General features: G+C 36.6%; 1 protein-coding gene across 1 annotated transcript in view; it reads left to right on the plus strand.

Moving 5' to 3' along the window:
- Positions 1–17,027, plus strand: part of LARGE1 (LARGE xylosyl- and glucuronyltransferase 1) — a 381,838-nt gene that overhangs the window by 185,445 nt on the left and 179,366 nt on the right. The window contains exon 5 of the mRNA XM_070947065.1: positions 10,104–10,227. Coding sequence (XP_070803166.1) covers positions 10,104–10,227 — 124 coding nt within the window. The remainder of the gene's footprint in view (positions 1–10,103; positions 10,228–17,027) is intronic.

Raw genomic sequence — 17,027 nt, forward strand, 5'->3', positions numbered from 1 at the left:
TACATTTTAGCGTATGAAAAATTACAAGTAGTCCTTGACTTATGACCACAATTGAGCCCAACATTTCTGTTCCTAAGTGAAATATTTGTTAAGTGAATTTTGCCCCATTTTTACAACTTTTCTTGCAGCACTTGTTAAGGGAATCACTGCACTGTTAAGTTAGGAACACGGTCGTTAAATAAATCTGGCTTCTCCTTTGACTTTGCTTGTCAGAAGTTTGCAAAAGGTGATCACAAGACCCCATGACATTGCAACTGTCATAAATATCAACCAATTGCCAAGCATCTGAATTTTGATCATGTGACTATGGGGATATTACAACAGCCATAAGTGGGAAAAATAGTCATAGGTCATTTTTTTCAGTGCTGTTATAACTTTGAACAGTCACTAAATGAACTGTTGTAAGTTGAGGACTACCTCCTGTATATTGTTTACTAGAGAAATCCAGTGGAAGGGAGCTAATCAATGGTATACAGTCATCCTTTGACACAAAGTCTTTAGAATGAATAAAGGTACATCAATGGAAATGTTGTTCTTTATAAAAGTAAAGGTAAAGGTTCCCCTCGCACATATGTGCTAATCGTTCCTGGCTCTAGGGGCTGGTGCTCATCTCTGTTTCATAGTCGAAAAGCCAGCACTGTCCAAAGACATCTCCGTGGTCATGTTGCTAGCATGACTAAACGCCAAAGGCACACAGAACGCTGTTACCTTCTCACCAAAGGTGGTCCCTATTTTTCTACTTGCATTTTTTATGTGCTTTCAAACTGCTAGGTTGGCAGAAGCTGGAACAAGTAACGGGAGCTCACCGTTACGCTGCACTAGGGATTTGAATCGCTAAACTGCTGACCTTTTGATCAACAAGGTCAGTGTCTTAGCCACTGTTCTTTATATTAAATATCAAAATAATATTTCTTTATTTCAATATAATGGAATGCAAGAAGACTGCATTATCAGTGGGTTGATATGTGGTCACAGGGATAAGGAAGATCTAGGAAGTGCTATTGCCCACTTGAAGATATTTTAAGGCAAAAAAGTATGTTGGAATATGCACAGGAGATCATGTACCAATGCCTTAATCAAACATATCTTTTTCTCGAGACTGTGCAGCATTAAAACTAAAGCAAATTGAGATAACAAGAGAAGATCTCTCTGTAACAAATCACCTGCCACCTGAGAATTCTTTTAAAAACTCAAAAGTCAAATTTGCTGACTTCTTAGCAAAATTTTGTAATTAATCCTTCAAATCAGGCTCAGTGCCAGAGGGTTGGAAGTTAGCATTATTTTAGAAATGGATGAGAAAAGAACTGAAAATTTATTGGGCAGCCAATTTAATTTTAAAGGCATGCTGGTTGGAATTGTAATTAAAAAAAATAACTAAGCATAGAAAGGAGTAAGACTCTTAAAACAAATTTAATCATTGTGTATAAGGGTTTCTATCTGGTTAAAAAAACAAAAATGAAGAGAAGACATAGATTTTCACTAGATGAGAATAAGGATTGAAATCCCCTTATGGGACCAATGTTTTTAAATTTGTTCATAAATTATCTTGATTTAGGAATAATGTTGACCTAGCCAAGTTTGGTACCAATGATAAAAAAATCGAAAGATTTCAAGTTACACTGAATAAATAATCAAATGGCAAATGTAGTTCAGATTTAAATAAGTGTGAAGTCTATATGTTTTCATTTAGGGTACTGTATGACAACTGTATTGTCATATTTGGAAAGGTATGATAAAGCTGTAAAAAGTAGAGACAGCGGTAAACAGAATGAACATGTAGGTCTAACACTTTCCAAAAAGATAGAATGCTTGGGACTATTTAACTTAGAAAAAGGTGTTTGAAGGTGGATATAAAAAATTACAAGAAGTCCTCAATTTATCACTGTAATGGGATTTAAGATTTCCATACTTTGTTTTATGCAAGCCAAAGTAACAGGTGTACATATAAAAGTGCCCTTGTTACAACCAACTCTTTTTTAACAAATATGCTGTTCCTTTCTGCTACATGCAGTATAAATCCTTTTAAAAACTTTTTTCTATTTTAATTATTCCATTTGTCTTAAATATGAACTTTTAAGTTTTAAAGTTAGTTTTAATTGGCTTTAATGATGAATTGTTGGTTTTTTACTTAGTTATTCTAGGGATTCACAGACAAGGTCACATTCTGGGGAGTTCTGACAGGTTCAATTACTGCCAGAACAATATAATGACTTCCTTCCTTCCTTCCTTCCTTCCTTCCTTCCTTCCTTCCTTCCTTCCTTCCTTCCTTCCTTCCTTCCTTCCTGTATTTGTTTTGTGCAATACCTTTAAAATTCTTTATCAGTTGAAATAATACAAGTTTACTAACTGATTCCAGTAAAAAAGGATCTGTGTCACTGTCACCTCTCACCTCCTATTTCTAATATATTGGTTGTGCAAGGAAATTCTCAAAAGCCTAAACATAATCCTTAACTGCTTTCCATTTTCAAAGACAGGAATAGAGGACTTGCTCTCTAATGCTTATGCTTTCCATTTCACTGGTTTTTTACTTTGTTTCTCCTGACCTTTTGTCTTGGAGCGAAACATTTTTGTTTTTTGTTTTTTTTCCTAATCTCTCCAGTGAGAGTATATAACATTTTCAGCTAAATGGCCTTCTCTTTTCTACAGTCTTGGGGAAATGCTTTAATGACAAAATGATCCATTCATATCTATTGGCAACTGAAATCTTCCCCTTTTCTAACCCATTGAGACACATTTGGTCACTCTTAAAGATGGTTTACTTTATATCTCTTAAATTCTTCAAGAACTTCACGGCTGCTTTTATAGAATTATAAAGTAAGTCTTGTTGCTATTATCATTTCTATTTATATTTCCTTCTTCCAGGGATATCCAAGGCACCTAACAACAATAAGTAAAAGAAAATTGGTACCTATTCTATAGAACAACCTCCCCACTGTGATTTATTTGGAGTGTTCAACCCTCTTGGTCTTCTTGAGACCTGACTTCTCCCTGCCCCCTCCCCAAGCATTAGAGCCAGAAGGTTGGAAGAAACCAAGTTCTATATTGTTATAAATTAGTTGTGTGATACATTAGTTTTTGTACTGGATTATTTTTAACTATATTTTCTATTTTGTTGATAAGGTTTTTTGTTTTGTTTTTCTTATGAACTGGTTTGTTATCGCCGCCCTGCCAGTTAATAATGTAATTATAAAGCCATGTAATATGTGTATGTGTGTGTGTGTAACTATGCCATAAAAGCAATTAAAATCACTAGTAGGTTACAATATATACAATGCTTCATGGCAGCGAAGAAGGACTTGTTCTGTTCTGTCAGAAAAGACGCTTCAGTTTAACCCTAAATTTATATAATTCCACAAGCGCATCCAAAATATGTTGGAATTTTGGATTATGACCTTCGATTTTGAAAGGTCTTTCTACAGTTAATGTGTAGTGGATAATCCCTACAATAGTAAACAATCAATCAATCAATCAATCAGAATACTCCTGCCCCCTGTTCAAGCAGAGACCCTATACCAGGAGTGTCAAACTTGATTTCACTGAGGGCTGCATCAGATTTGTGTTTCACCTCATGGAGCCAGGATGGGCGTGGCCAGGGTGTGCTTGGCCAGCTCAACGTTACTCATGTCAGAGGCGCCTCTGGTGGCCCAAGAGCTCTGCCAGAAAAAACAGCTTCCCAAGCTCCATTTTTGGCTGCGATGGTCTCCTGCAACCCTCTGTCAGTGAAAACGGAGCTCACTAGGGTCACCCACAGCCCTCCAAAGCTCCGTTTTCAGCTGCGAAGGCTTCCTGCAACCTTCTGCCATCGAAAATGGAGCTCGCAAGGGTAGTCTGTGGCCCTCCCAAGCTCTGTTTTCTCTGGCAGAGGCACAATGGGTCAGTCCTTCGCTGTTTTCAGGGCAGCTCCATGGGCATGATCTAAGCACCCCAAAGGATGGATCTGGCCCCCGGGCCTTGAGTTTGACACCCCTGCGCTATACCATTTCAGACAAGTCTTCTTAAAAAACCCCAGTGATGAAGCACCTACAACTTCTGACGGGGAGCTGCTTAATTTTCTTCACTGTTAGGAGGTTTCTCCTTAATTCCAGTTTGCTTCTCTCCTTTATTAGTTTCCATCCATTATTTCTTGTCCTGCCTTCTGGTGCTTTGGAAAATAAATTGACCCTCTCAAATACTGGAATTGTCTATTTGTTTGATATTTTTTTTTAGTTCATCTGAAAGAAGCAATACATTATTACATCACTTCATGAATGAAATTCAAACGCACCCATTAAACCCCCAGGTTTTATAGATATACATTGTTCACTAATTCTGTTATTGTATTTATAGGCATATGTACCACCATGTAATCAGATTGTGGTCATGCACAGATTATATGTCACATACTTTGAAAGCCCCTGAGCATGTATAGTAGCTCTGCTTATTTCCTTCAGACTGGTTAGAACTGATTTAAGGCACTGTTGGGGTTAGTCACGTGTTTATAGAAATGACAGGTAAATAGATTGTTCACCTGAAGTAGTCATTTAAGTAGGTTGTTTAATGTGGCATTGCTCTGGCACAGGTACTAAGCCAGGCAGTCAAATCATCAACAGCCAAGATTTTACATCAAAGCAAAGTTCATCTCTCTGTCAGTGCTCTTAATTCAGCCTCCACAAATACTGTAATAATTAGTCCTTTGATAGTGATTCTTTGGGGTTTCCTATGTTTTTGTTTTTATTTTGTCCATGTCAGTAGAAAGTTGTAAAGGACTCACAAATGTCTATCAATAGAAACAGTATTTCAAAATACAAACTAAAGAACAGGATCAAAGTTCTAGGGTGGGAAGAGGAGAAAATAGTGAACAAAGTCTGAGTTCAAAAAAGGGGTGGATCACCCAATACATCCCTATGACAGAGGCATTGGGAAGTGGCTTGGAATATTGCCTACTTTGATGTCCCAACCCCCCAATCCAACACTCCTTTATCCTCCATCTGTCAAGGTTTCAACCGACGAACCCAACCAAGCAAGCACAGCCGAGACGTTCCGATCTCTGAAGGCAAAACTTTATTGAGTACATCATATCAGCACAGATTGAAAGCAAAACTAACTCTACCTAATTCCCGGGGTTTTCACATAATTAAAGAATAGACTCTCCCTCCCCCTATTAGTGCAGGTCACATTGTCCAATTAGATGGCCAGGTATTGTTATGGAAACTGTCCAAGTCTTTGCTGGACATCTGGTTAGATGACCTTGGTTCCCATGGGATGATTTCTTGCTGCCGCCTGGAACTGACATTCCGAAATTGGCTCTCCCTCCCCACAATTATTGTGGCAAGCTGGAAAGCAGCAAGGGCTGCGACAGCAAAATCATGCTTTGAAGTTGACACCATCACTGTCATATGACCGACAACAGAACTGTTTTAGGTGGTTGGAAAGAATTCCAGAAACCACTCCTGGTATGCTTGCTTTAACCTCTTTCCATTCTCTTTCGTATTGTGACTTCTTTTTCAGCTTTAGAAAGTCCTTTGTTGTACCACTAAAGAGAAGCAAAATCATATAGACATTTCCAGATTGGTTCCAGAGAGCAAAAGTGATCCTTTAAAAATCAGGTGGTTTTTTTTCCCCCCCAAACTTGGCAACTTGAAGATGTGTGGACCTAAATTGCCAAGTTTGAAAATTACTGATTTAAATTAAGCAAACAACTATGTAATGATTCTCTGTATTCCAACAGCCCAGGAGAATATAGACAATTGACTTAGGTATCCACTAAGAGATGCTTTTGCAACAGAATCATTTTAATTATGTGGATAATTCAAAAAATCCATTGTCTCTCTTTCTAATGCAACATTTTCTAAGCACCCTATCATAGATGAAAAATTACACTTGGCAGGTACAGGTATTTAACTTTTTAAATTGTAAGTAAGTGAGAGCACACAGTGATAATCAGAGGCTTGGGAGAAAGCTGTGAAAATGCTAAAGGCTAAATGGCCCATCTGTTTTCTTCTAGCTTCTACATCTTTTTATTTCTTCCCCCAAGTGGGATTTCACACAGATATAAATGGATAAGCAGTACTCCTTTTTGAAGTGACCATACACCCTTACTATATTTTTCACTGATGCTTAAAAATTGAATGTATAACACCTGCATTCCAAACCAGTGTAATTAAGAGCCGAGGTGGCGCAGTGGGTAAAGTGCAGTACTGCAGCTAGTTCAGCAGATCAGCGGTTCAAATCTCACCGGCTCAAGGTTGACTCAGCCTTCCATCCTTCCGAGGTGGGTAAAATGAGGACCCAGATTGTTGGGGGCAATATGCTATTTAGTATACTGTCTTTGGTGTAAGCCGCCCAGAGTCCTCGGAGAGTGGGCGGCATAGAAATATGAATAATAAAATAAAATAAAGATGCACATTTAATATTGCTTATTAAAAGTGTGATTCCTTTATCATTTTTAAACAAGATAAATATATATGTGAGATAGAAATTAAAACATGCCATTACATATCCAATTTAATGTCCAAAATATTTGATCAAATTTTCAGTGATTTTGTGGAATGACTTTCTAATTGAATACAGTAATTTACAACCAACTAATGCTTAGAATTGAAGAGTTGCAACCAGGGGTGAAATGCTCCCGGTTCGGACCGGCTCGGGCAAGTAGGTAGCGATGGCGGCGGGCAGTTCGGAGAACCGGTAGCAAAAATCCCTGCCCCCGCCCCCCATGCCCAGATGAGCCCGGCGATCATCAGAGCCTTTTTTTCCTTTTAAATGGCTCTGACCAGCCAAGCTCTGACATCCCAGCTGAGTTGCCTGCTAATCAGGCAACTCAGCTTGGATCGCCAGAGCCATGTAAAAGAAAGTTTCTTTTTTTCTGCCCCCCTCCCCAGCCTCCAGCTTGCTTACCTTAGCTGCTGATTGCATGACGATCGCAATCCATGCATCAGCAAGCAACTGAATGTCCCTGCCTGCAATCAAGCTCATCGGTGAGCAGCTCTTTCTGCCTGCCTGCCTTCCTGCCTAGACTTGTGGACTTCAACTCCCAGCAAAGCTGGCTGAGGAATTCTGGGAGTTGAAGTCCACAAGTCTTAAAGTTGCCAAGGTTGGAGACCCCTGTTCTATTGGGTAGGTTTTTTTCCCCTTTGGGAGCTTTAAAAAAAAATAGTTAATTGGGGTTTTTTTAGTTGTTCTTTTTTTAGACCTAGCCATTTAAAGTTTAGGAAGTTTTAAATTTAGCTGCTTTTATATAAAAATAAAATAAAATAAAATAATATTTGTGCAGCTTTCTGAGATTTAGTGTGTTTCTGTAGTGTTTCACTCTAATTACACAAACACACAAAATCTCACAAAGCTGTATGTGGAATTTTGTGTGTGTAAAGTGTGAAAGTTGGTTTTTTGGGCTTTTTGTGGCTGTGTGAGGTTCCTGCTTGTTGCAGGGGCCATTTTGGGTCTAGCACAGCTGCTTTTACATTGTGGGTGAGCCAGTTGTGTTGTGTTGTGTTTTGTAGGTTAAAAAAGGGCAAAGAAGTGACATTGACTTGGCCACACCCACCCAGTCACCTTACCACCAAGCCCCGCCCACTAATTAAGCCATGCCCACAGAACCGGTAGCAAAAAAAATTAGATTTCACCCCTGGTTGCAACGGTAGCACAAATGTATCTTCTTACCTCTACTGCATTGGTCTTAATATATGCAGTACAACACTTCTTAGCTTCTTCATTTAAAAGATCATAGCACCAATTCCCAAGTGAATGTACTGGAAATAGAAAATCCTAAATAGATAGTTGAAGAAAATTTAAATCCTACTCACAACACAATAAAAAATATATCTGTGCAAATTGTTGGATAATTTTACTTATTTTATAACATGTAAGCTGCCTAGAGTCACCTCACGGGGGGGATGGGTAGCATAAAAATTTAATAAATAAATAAAAGGTATTTGCCTGCATATGCATTTTATTTTCTAAAAACATATTTGGACCTCCGCCTAATAGTTGTATTTATAAAGGGAAGTTAATCCTAGATAGTTAATTCCAGATATTAGACTGCATGAATCAGTATTTTTTCCAAGACTAATTTAATTTGTGAATTTAACAAATATATTGTAAACAAATAATATAAACAAATTTATAAATATAGAATCTGTAAAATAAGAAGTCCAGATGTTGCCAGGGAGGTATTGAACCAGAATTATTGTTATGGCTTTTGATTCCATGTTACATTGGTGATTAATAGTGGAAGCATTAATTAGTTAAACTGGTACATATATTTTTTCTGTTTGGAGATATATATAGCTGTTAAGTCAGGGGTGTCAAACTTGCGGCGTCATAGGATAACATGATGTATTGGGACTTTTTTCCTCTTTGCTAAACCAGGCGGGGGTGGGCCAATACATGGTGCATCTGGCCCACGGGCTGCGAGTTTGACACCCCTGTGTTAAGTCAATTATGTTACTCTTTCTCATTAAGGTGTAGTTCTTTTTTAATAACAGACTTCTTTAATGACTATTCACAGTTACTATGATGAAAAAGTTACTATGATGAAAAAGTTATAAAAAAAGTAACTTTTATCTACCTTCAAAGGTCTAGAAAGTAAAGGAAAGCTGAAGATCATAATCACGGTTACAGTTTCACTTAAAAACCACTTCACTTAATGACCAAGTTGCCAGTTACAATTGCAATTGATAAGTTAATAACATGGTTGTTAAGTGAATCTGGCTTCCCCATTGACTTGTCAGAAGATCGCGAATAGTGACCACATGACCCTGGGACAGAGCAAAAGTCATAAATATGAACCAGTTAACAAACACTTGAATTTTGATTACATGATCATGGGGATGTTTCAAGTCATACCTATGAAAAATGGTCCTAAGTCACATTTTTCAGTGCTGTTGTAATGTTGAACAGTCTCTAAACAAACTGTTTTAAGTTGAGAACTCTCTGTAATTCATATCAAAAGCTATGTAAAAATAGGGCAAAGATAAGAGGCCAGAACCTTCCTTTGAAATGTTTCCAGGTTTATTACTGGATAATGACCACATAGAATCCATTCTGCATCTCCATCTCCAGGTGGTGTAGACTTAACATTGCAGGTTAATGAGAAAAATACAAAACAACAACAACTATTTTTCCATTCTTTCCACAAATCATTACGATTTGTCCTCCAAGGTGACTCAAAATAATTCAAACAAACTCAGCTAGTGTCTTCAGTATTCAAATGTGGGAGGGTATTAGAAATTAGAAGATAAAATATTATTGTTATGTAAAAATAAATGATGAAAGATTATTATTACATATAATAATCGAATAATCGATTAAATCGAATAAATAAATAAATAAATAAATAAATAAATAAGCAAGTTGTCAACTCACGAAGCATTCCTGACCTGCTGTCGAGTTGCCCTAGGCAGTGGGATGGGGAATCAAGCCTTGCAGCTGCATCGAGGAACATGCATTTCAGTCAAAACAAAGCACATTCCAGCTGGCAACGTCAAGATCATCTCCAGGGGGACCCATAGTGGCCAGAGGGAGTGACTTCTACAACCCCCGAAATTGCTTCATTGGGAAATGTGACTGATGACACCTTGGGGGAGGAGGAAACAGGGTCAGAGCCGAGGCGCGAATTAAGTGAGGTCAGAGTTGGCTTCACTTGGTTCGGGCCAACATGAATTTGCTAATAAATAACTGGATTTCTTTTGAAGCTTGGCTTAAAGCTCATGATTTAATTAGGGCATCAATTGGAACCCTGACACAAGTATTATCATTATTATGATCATTATTGCTATTAGTATTAGCACAACTATTATTATTTTGCAAAAGTGAATGGACTCAGCCAATACACTGTTGACTAAGCACTTCTGTATAATAACGGAAAAATCTATAAATAAAAATTAAAAAAGACAAATTTGGGAGGGTATTGCTCTTTGAAGAAGCAAATTGGTTATTGTGAGAAAATTTTAACTATAGCCAAATAAAATGGATTTAGAAAACAAACAAACCCTATTCTAAAGTGATGCACTGCTGCCTATACATACAGCAAAACATGAGTGATCTGCAAAGGGAGAGAGGCAATTATTTCTGTATAAATGGAGGCTGAAGCCTTCACCATTCTTCTTCCCTTTTCTTTCCGACAGGCGGAACCCTCTACACTTCCATCTCATTGCAGACGCCATTGCCAAACAGATCCTGGCAACACTTTTCCAGACGTGGATGGTCCCTGCAGTGCGCATAAACTTCTATGATGCTGATGAGCTGAAGGTAAAATATAATCCAAAAATTTGTTCATGTTGAGATGTCCTTTATGTAATTACATAAATGTTAAAAACGGGAAAGAAATCCTTTTGGCTCAGAGATATAATCTGAATTTGTCCAGCTACAACTTCCTGAAATTTCCTGAGTTAAGCAGCTCTATGCTTTGCCTGCTGTATGCAACCAACTTAAAGGCCTATGCCTACACTTTTTAACATTTAACAATTCAATACCAAACTTAGAAATTTGGACAAAATTGTGCAGTATGGGAATTTGTTCATTGAAAAAACACATTGCATTTCTAAAACAATTTTTCCTGCCAAAAAAAAAAAAAAAGCATTATAAAATGTCAGTGTGTACTGGCATACCTGTTCTGCCCTAGCTCCGGATTCCCGAGGATATTGACACACACCAACAGTCCTTATCAAATTTTATTAAGTAGCAAGAATAAACCAAAGTCCGGCAAAGGTTGGCAACCAGCCCAGAAAACAAAATACGATAAGACATTTCCAAAAATGCTCTGATGATAATTACAAGTTGTTTCCAGCAAGAAACTTACTAACCGTGTGTGACTTAAATAGGTTAAAGGAGTGGCCAATTATCCTCAAGACTTACTCTCGAGGAGACCTCCTCCTCCTGAGTAGCCACTTCTGCCTTTTGGCAGCCCTGCGTGCTCGAGCATTGAGAAGAGGCTCCTCCACTTCATTCTCTCCACTTGAAGGAGCCTCTGGAGGTTCTGAAGGCCCTGGCTGAGTCTCTGCCTCTGGCATCACATCCTCTTCAGCCTCCTCGCTGTCCGACATGAGCACCGGCTGCGCAAGCTGCTGGCGTGACACCATACCAGCCTCCTCGTCGGGATCAGCCACGATCTGAGCAGGCCGCTGGCGGGCCACAGCAATACCATAAAAGCCTTCCATATACAATAAACTCTTTCCTAGCTAAAAGTCTGTAGAGATTCTCAGAGATCCAGATCCTGGTTGTCCCAGGAGACAACTGGACTTTCTTTTTCAGGAGACAACTTTTTCAGGAGACAACTGGACTTTCTTGTTTTTTTCTTTGAAGATGTTTCGCTTTTCATCCAAGAAACTTTTTCAGCTCTGACAGGATTCCATTCCCCACTTGTGAAACTGAAAAAATTCATGATTTATGATCAGTAGTCCCACATGTTCTGTGTGATATATTATAGAGACAGACAGACAAACAGACCGACAGACGTATACAATAGACCCGGGTTCAAATTCCCAGACATGAAGATTGCTGGATAAATTTGGACTAATAATTGGTTTTCAACCAAATCTACATTGTTGTTGTAAGTAGAAAATAAAGGCAATTTCAGGAATGTCATCATGCTCTTGGGGGACATGATGACATCTTTTGAAATGTACTATAAACTATTTTATCTAACAAGTGTCTAACAAGGATATAGAAGATATAAGCATGTATTCTAGGTTACTTTTCATTGCTGATATTGTTTTTCCATATTACCATACTTGCCTCCATTTTCCATTAAAGGTTTGCTTTTTAAAAAAAAAAATCATATTTTTATCTGAAAGCAGCAAGTCCTTTTTATTTCTGGCAATCTCAGATGTGCTTAGAATTGCAACATTAAATTAGATTGTGACTATTTACAGGTGGATTGGAAGTACAGAAAGAATGTCATCCTATGAAACTGTTGAAAATACTTTGACATCTAAAGGCTGTGATAGTAATTTTCATGGCATATCAAATCAATGTCTTGATTAAGATCCTGTAAAAAGCTAAAAACATATTTAGCAAATTGCTGTACTAATTTCCAAGCCACTCCACACATTAGAAGGAAGTGAAAACAGAATGTAATTTGAGAAAGTGGCAAAGGAAAGGATTATCTGTCAGAAAATACTCCGATCTTTTTTTTTTAAAAAAAAACTAAATTTCAGTTTAGTTTGTATATTAAGCAATGAGCAAATATTGACACAATACATCTTCCTACTGAAAACTACAGTTTGAAGAAAACTGGAACTTAATATGGAATTAATAGATCAAAATTATTTAATTAAGATGGAATGGAATCGGGGACTTCCTGTTTGCTGCTGGCCGCCGCCAGACGTTCCTTTGGGATCGTCAGCTTCCACTGCCTGTCAGAGCCGCCTTCACAACGGAACGGCGGCTCGAAAAAACTCCGTTTCCATGAGGAAACGGAGATAGAGCCGGCAGGGGTGGGTAGAACTCTCTGCAGAGTCCCAAAAGTTTTTCTTTTTCTTTTGGGACGGAGCGGATGAGATGCCCCATATCCCCAGCCGTCGCTCCGGGCTTTGGGAGACCTCTGCTTATGCAGAGCCAGGCGTCAAGAGCAAGCCTGTGAATCTAACAGATTACTTAAAGAAAATGTGAGCTGGATCTGTAATACTGAACCGCAAGTATTTTACTTATCTTTTAAAAATAAAAAATAACTTAAGAGAAAAGAGGAAAGGAAAGGAGGGGAAAAAAGTTTTTTAAAATGGCGCTTGCAGCAGCTGGAGAAGAGGCAGAAAGGAAAAGTCTTTCCGTTTTCTATTATTACAATGTAGCGGAATAAATACCACTGGCTACATTTGTAGACAAAACCTCGCTCCTGTGTTTTTCTTTCTTTTTTCCTGGAGACTTGATATTGTTGTTGACTGGAAAGAAGTCTTTTTTCTTGTTTTTTTTTCTTTTTTTTTTCTTTTTAACAAAGCCTGCCTGGGCGGAAACATGGCACTGAGACTTACAAAGTCAGATAAACAAGAAGGGGGGGGGATTCCCTCACCCACAATTTAAAGGAACAAGTTTTAATTCTTCAGTCTCAGAAACCTGATTTTAATATAATAGAATTTCTCTTAGAGGAGATTGAAAGAAGGGATGAGATTGTGAATCAGCATCTTGAAGAATTTAAGCAGGAAATTAAAGAACTGGTAAAATCTAAGTTTGATTTTTTGGAGCAAAAAATTTTAAAAGTGGTTAATGGTTTTTCAGAATTTATGATACAGTTGGATACAAATACTAATTTACTAGAGTCTAAAATGGATGAAATTCAAGATAAATTGGACAATAGAATTCAAAAAATTGAAAATGATTTGATAAACACTCAGGATAATAGCTCAGAAGAAAAACCTAAAATGGATGCTGACCAAAAGTCTGGTAATGTAGAAAATCTGCAACAGAGGATTGAAAAAGAGGTTTTAATGGTTCAACATAATTTTACAGAATATGCGATAAGACTGAGAGGTTTGCAGGAAAATAATAGAGATGATTTAAGGAAAATATCTTCTGAAATTCTAGCTGGGATTTTAAAGGTTCAACCTGACGAAGTGTTTTGTAGGATTGACAGAGTTTTTAGAATAAATTCCTGGATTGCTAAGCAAAGGCAACTGCCTAGAGATGTGGTGATTTATTTTACGGACAAGGAAATTAGGAATAATATTGTGCAAAATTCCTTTAATTCTAATTTGCAATTGTATGGAAGAAAAATATGGATCTACAAGGAACTCCCACCTAAGATATTAGCAGAAAGGAAGAAATTTGGTTTTCTGGTGTCTGAGTTAAAAAAGAGAAATATCTCATATAGGTGGAATGCCCCAGTTGGTATTATACTGAGACATCAAGGAGAAAGATATCAGTTAGATACTATTGAAAGAGCGGAAGAATTTTATCAAAATAGGTTGAACATGAATTTAACATCTTCAGGAATGATACAGGATAAGCAGAAGGAGCTGGAAATAAAGGGAAAATATCGAATTACAGAGACTGTACCAGATAAATTGCCTTTGGATTTACCGGACACCCCAGCTGGATTATCTACAAATTTGAGAGAAGTGCCATCTGATTTTAATGTGATGACTTATCAAGGCAAGCATGGAAACCAATTAGGGGATATACAAGGGATAAAAAAGAAACATGAGACACCAAAACAAAATCAACACGACCAATCTACAAAGCAGAATGAAAACCGACCAGTTGACACACAATCTGTAGAAAGGAAACCAGGATGGAAGTCAAACCCACAAAAAGAAAACAAAAAAAGAAATAGGTTGTATAAAAATAGAAATTTCTAACTCAAGCAACAGTGAAGCCAGTGACTTTAAAATATGAATAATTATGTGAAAACATAGAGGAGGCGACATATTGGTCAATATCATCCTGAGGATAGTGGCAGATCTCTGCATTGCCGTAATTTTGGGACGTGGAAAGAGCCTCAAACTGATGGATTTGAATTATCTACTTTGAAATTTCTTTTTGTGTTGATAAATATATTATAATTATCTTGAATCATAAGGCAAGAGAATCATGTTGGGGCATGCAGAAGATCCGGTTGTTACCCACTACGATGATGGAAATCAATAATCCTGATGAAACCCACAATTATTATTATATGGAATATAATTATAATGTCACTCGGGTGGTTGTTTTTACTTTTATACATATAAGAAGATATTTATTACTGATGGGGGCAGATATGATTGAAGATCTTGAATAAACTGTTGCATCAGTAAGCTATGTTACCCTATTATGGATGTTGGTTTTAACAATCCAGTGGAAAGACCTCAAAGAAGATATTATATGGACTATAAATTTAAAGTTATTGTCTTTTCTTTTTTTTTATTTAGATATAATGGAATATATATATATATATATTTAAGTAGTGTGGGCAGTGAATTAAAGATATTAAGAATTGTTGTGTATGGTAAATTTGCAGGACAGTGGGTGAATAAGCTAACTACAGACTGATTAGTTTAAGAAAAGGGATTTTTAAGTGATATATTTAGGGGAGTGGAGGAAATGGATAGAGTGGAATAAATGTTAAATTAGATTTTAAGGGGAGGCCGCTTTGAAATGTTATAGTAATATATATAGAAGATTAAATATTAAAGTAGGATTTATCGTATAGTTTTAAAGTGGAAGGTGGTTTTGAATTGTTGTAATAATATATAGATATAAAATACTATTATGTTAAATTAGAAGTTATTTTATAATAGTTATAGTATAATGTTTTTTTTTTTTTTTGTTCTCTTCTTTTCTGAAATGTATGGATAAAGGGGGATGTTATGATATTTATAATATTTTTAGTAAGTAAAGGTCAGTATTTTGAGGAGGGAGTAAGTAATCTGTTATGAATTAGGGGTTTTTTTTGTTACGAAGAAGTCACAGGGGGGGATGGGTGGGGAGGGGGGGTTAGGGAGGGGGAGGGAGAGGGGGGGGAAAAGGGGGAAAAAATTGTATTTGAAAACTTTTTCAATAAAAAAAAAAAAGATGGAATGGAATCCAAGGTAGTTGTTGTGATTAGAATATTTACTTCTTTAATAATCTTTTGTTGTCTTGTAAGAGTTTCCCAGAATGATTTTCTATCCAGGAAATAGGATTAGCTTCTGTTTAAGTTCACATTAGAAAAGATTTTTGCAGATAGTTTTCTTGGCTTCAACATGTATAACATATTTTGCTTTCTTCCAGGTGTATTAGATTACAGTACCCATTGCTTTCAAATGGCATGATTGGCCATGCTAGTTCAGGTAGAGAAAAGCTGTAATCCAAAGTATTTGAAGCATAGCCTATTAGGAAGAGCATTGCCCAGTTAATATCTTATCCAGAAAATGAATAAAAAATCATGTTTATAAGAATCTGGGCCTTGGACTAGATTCTCAGGTAAATCATTTGATGCTTCGTGCATGGAAAATAAAATAATAAAGAGGGCAAAATGTAGGATGTATATTTGAATACAATTGTCAAGAATTAATACATAAGAGTTCTTGCTTGCTTTTGGCTTTAGCACTAGTTGCAGTTACTATGGACATTTTTATTCCCAAAGGACTTCTGGACAATGGTCTGAATACAAATCATTTGAACCTTTGTTGAGAGAAGAAGCCCAGGGAAGGTCACCTTGATCAAATAACTTGATAAATCTATCTTGGCAATAGTCATAGAATCCTCAGAATTTGAGATTCCTAGTTTACGAATATAAATTAATCCTGAACTACTTTGGATTTCCAAATCGATTATGGATCAAATGCTAAGACATCTTACCAGTAACTTTTAACATAATTCCTTAAAAACACTTTATATGCCTTTGATCCATTGCAAATGTCTACTAGCATGGAACTGTAAAGATTGAGTCTTGCAAGCTTTCTGTCTGACCATCATCAGCAATATGGTAATAATAAGCCTACCAATGATTCTGTAAAAGTAAAAACCTTGTCAAATCAATGCGATCACACTTGATTTAAAAAAATCAGGTAGTATATCAATGATTTTTTTTTTTAGCCACTAAGGTTTGCGTAAGATACTTTACCATAGTTATTTTAATTGTAGATTGTTATGCTCAGCTGAAGATCCCTATCTGATTCAGTATTGCAATAAACAAATAAAATATTGTATCCCCCCCTTTTTAAACAGATTGTTATAGTTTCTTACCTGAAATTCAGTCATATTCAGTCAATATAGTTGATTATCTTAATGCAAACACTTGGATTGGCTTGGTGAACATTGAAAAGTTACTTTCCCTTTTCAAAGACTTATAAAATTAAGTGGAATATATTTGTAATTACAGATTTTTTTCTTCTTCATGTTTTTATTTATTGTGATTTTCTTCCCTTTTTTCTTTGTATGTGATGAATTGTTCACTTCATTTCAAATACATTATTTTTCTAAAAAATCTTAAAGTCAAAGTTATTTTTTCTCTTTAATACTCATAAATCTTCCAAATCTTTGGTTTTAATCTTTTCTAATCATATCTGAAATATTATCTTTGATCTGTTTCTTGATCATTTAAGAAAAAATTCAGTTTTGAGCTTTGAACAACTTTCTTGCCTGTCTTATCTAGT

This window comes from Pituophis catenifer, unplaced genomic scaffold, assembly GCF_029215685.1.
Source record: "Pituophis catenifer annectens isolate HBS135680 unplaced genomic scaffold, rPitCat1.0.hap2 SCAF_7, whole genome shotgun sequence".
NCBI classification, from domain to species: domain Eukaryota; kingdom Metazoa; phylum Chordata; class Lepidosauria; order Squamata; family Colubridae; genus Pituophis; species Pituophis catenifer.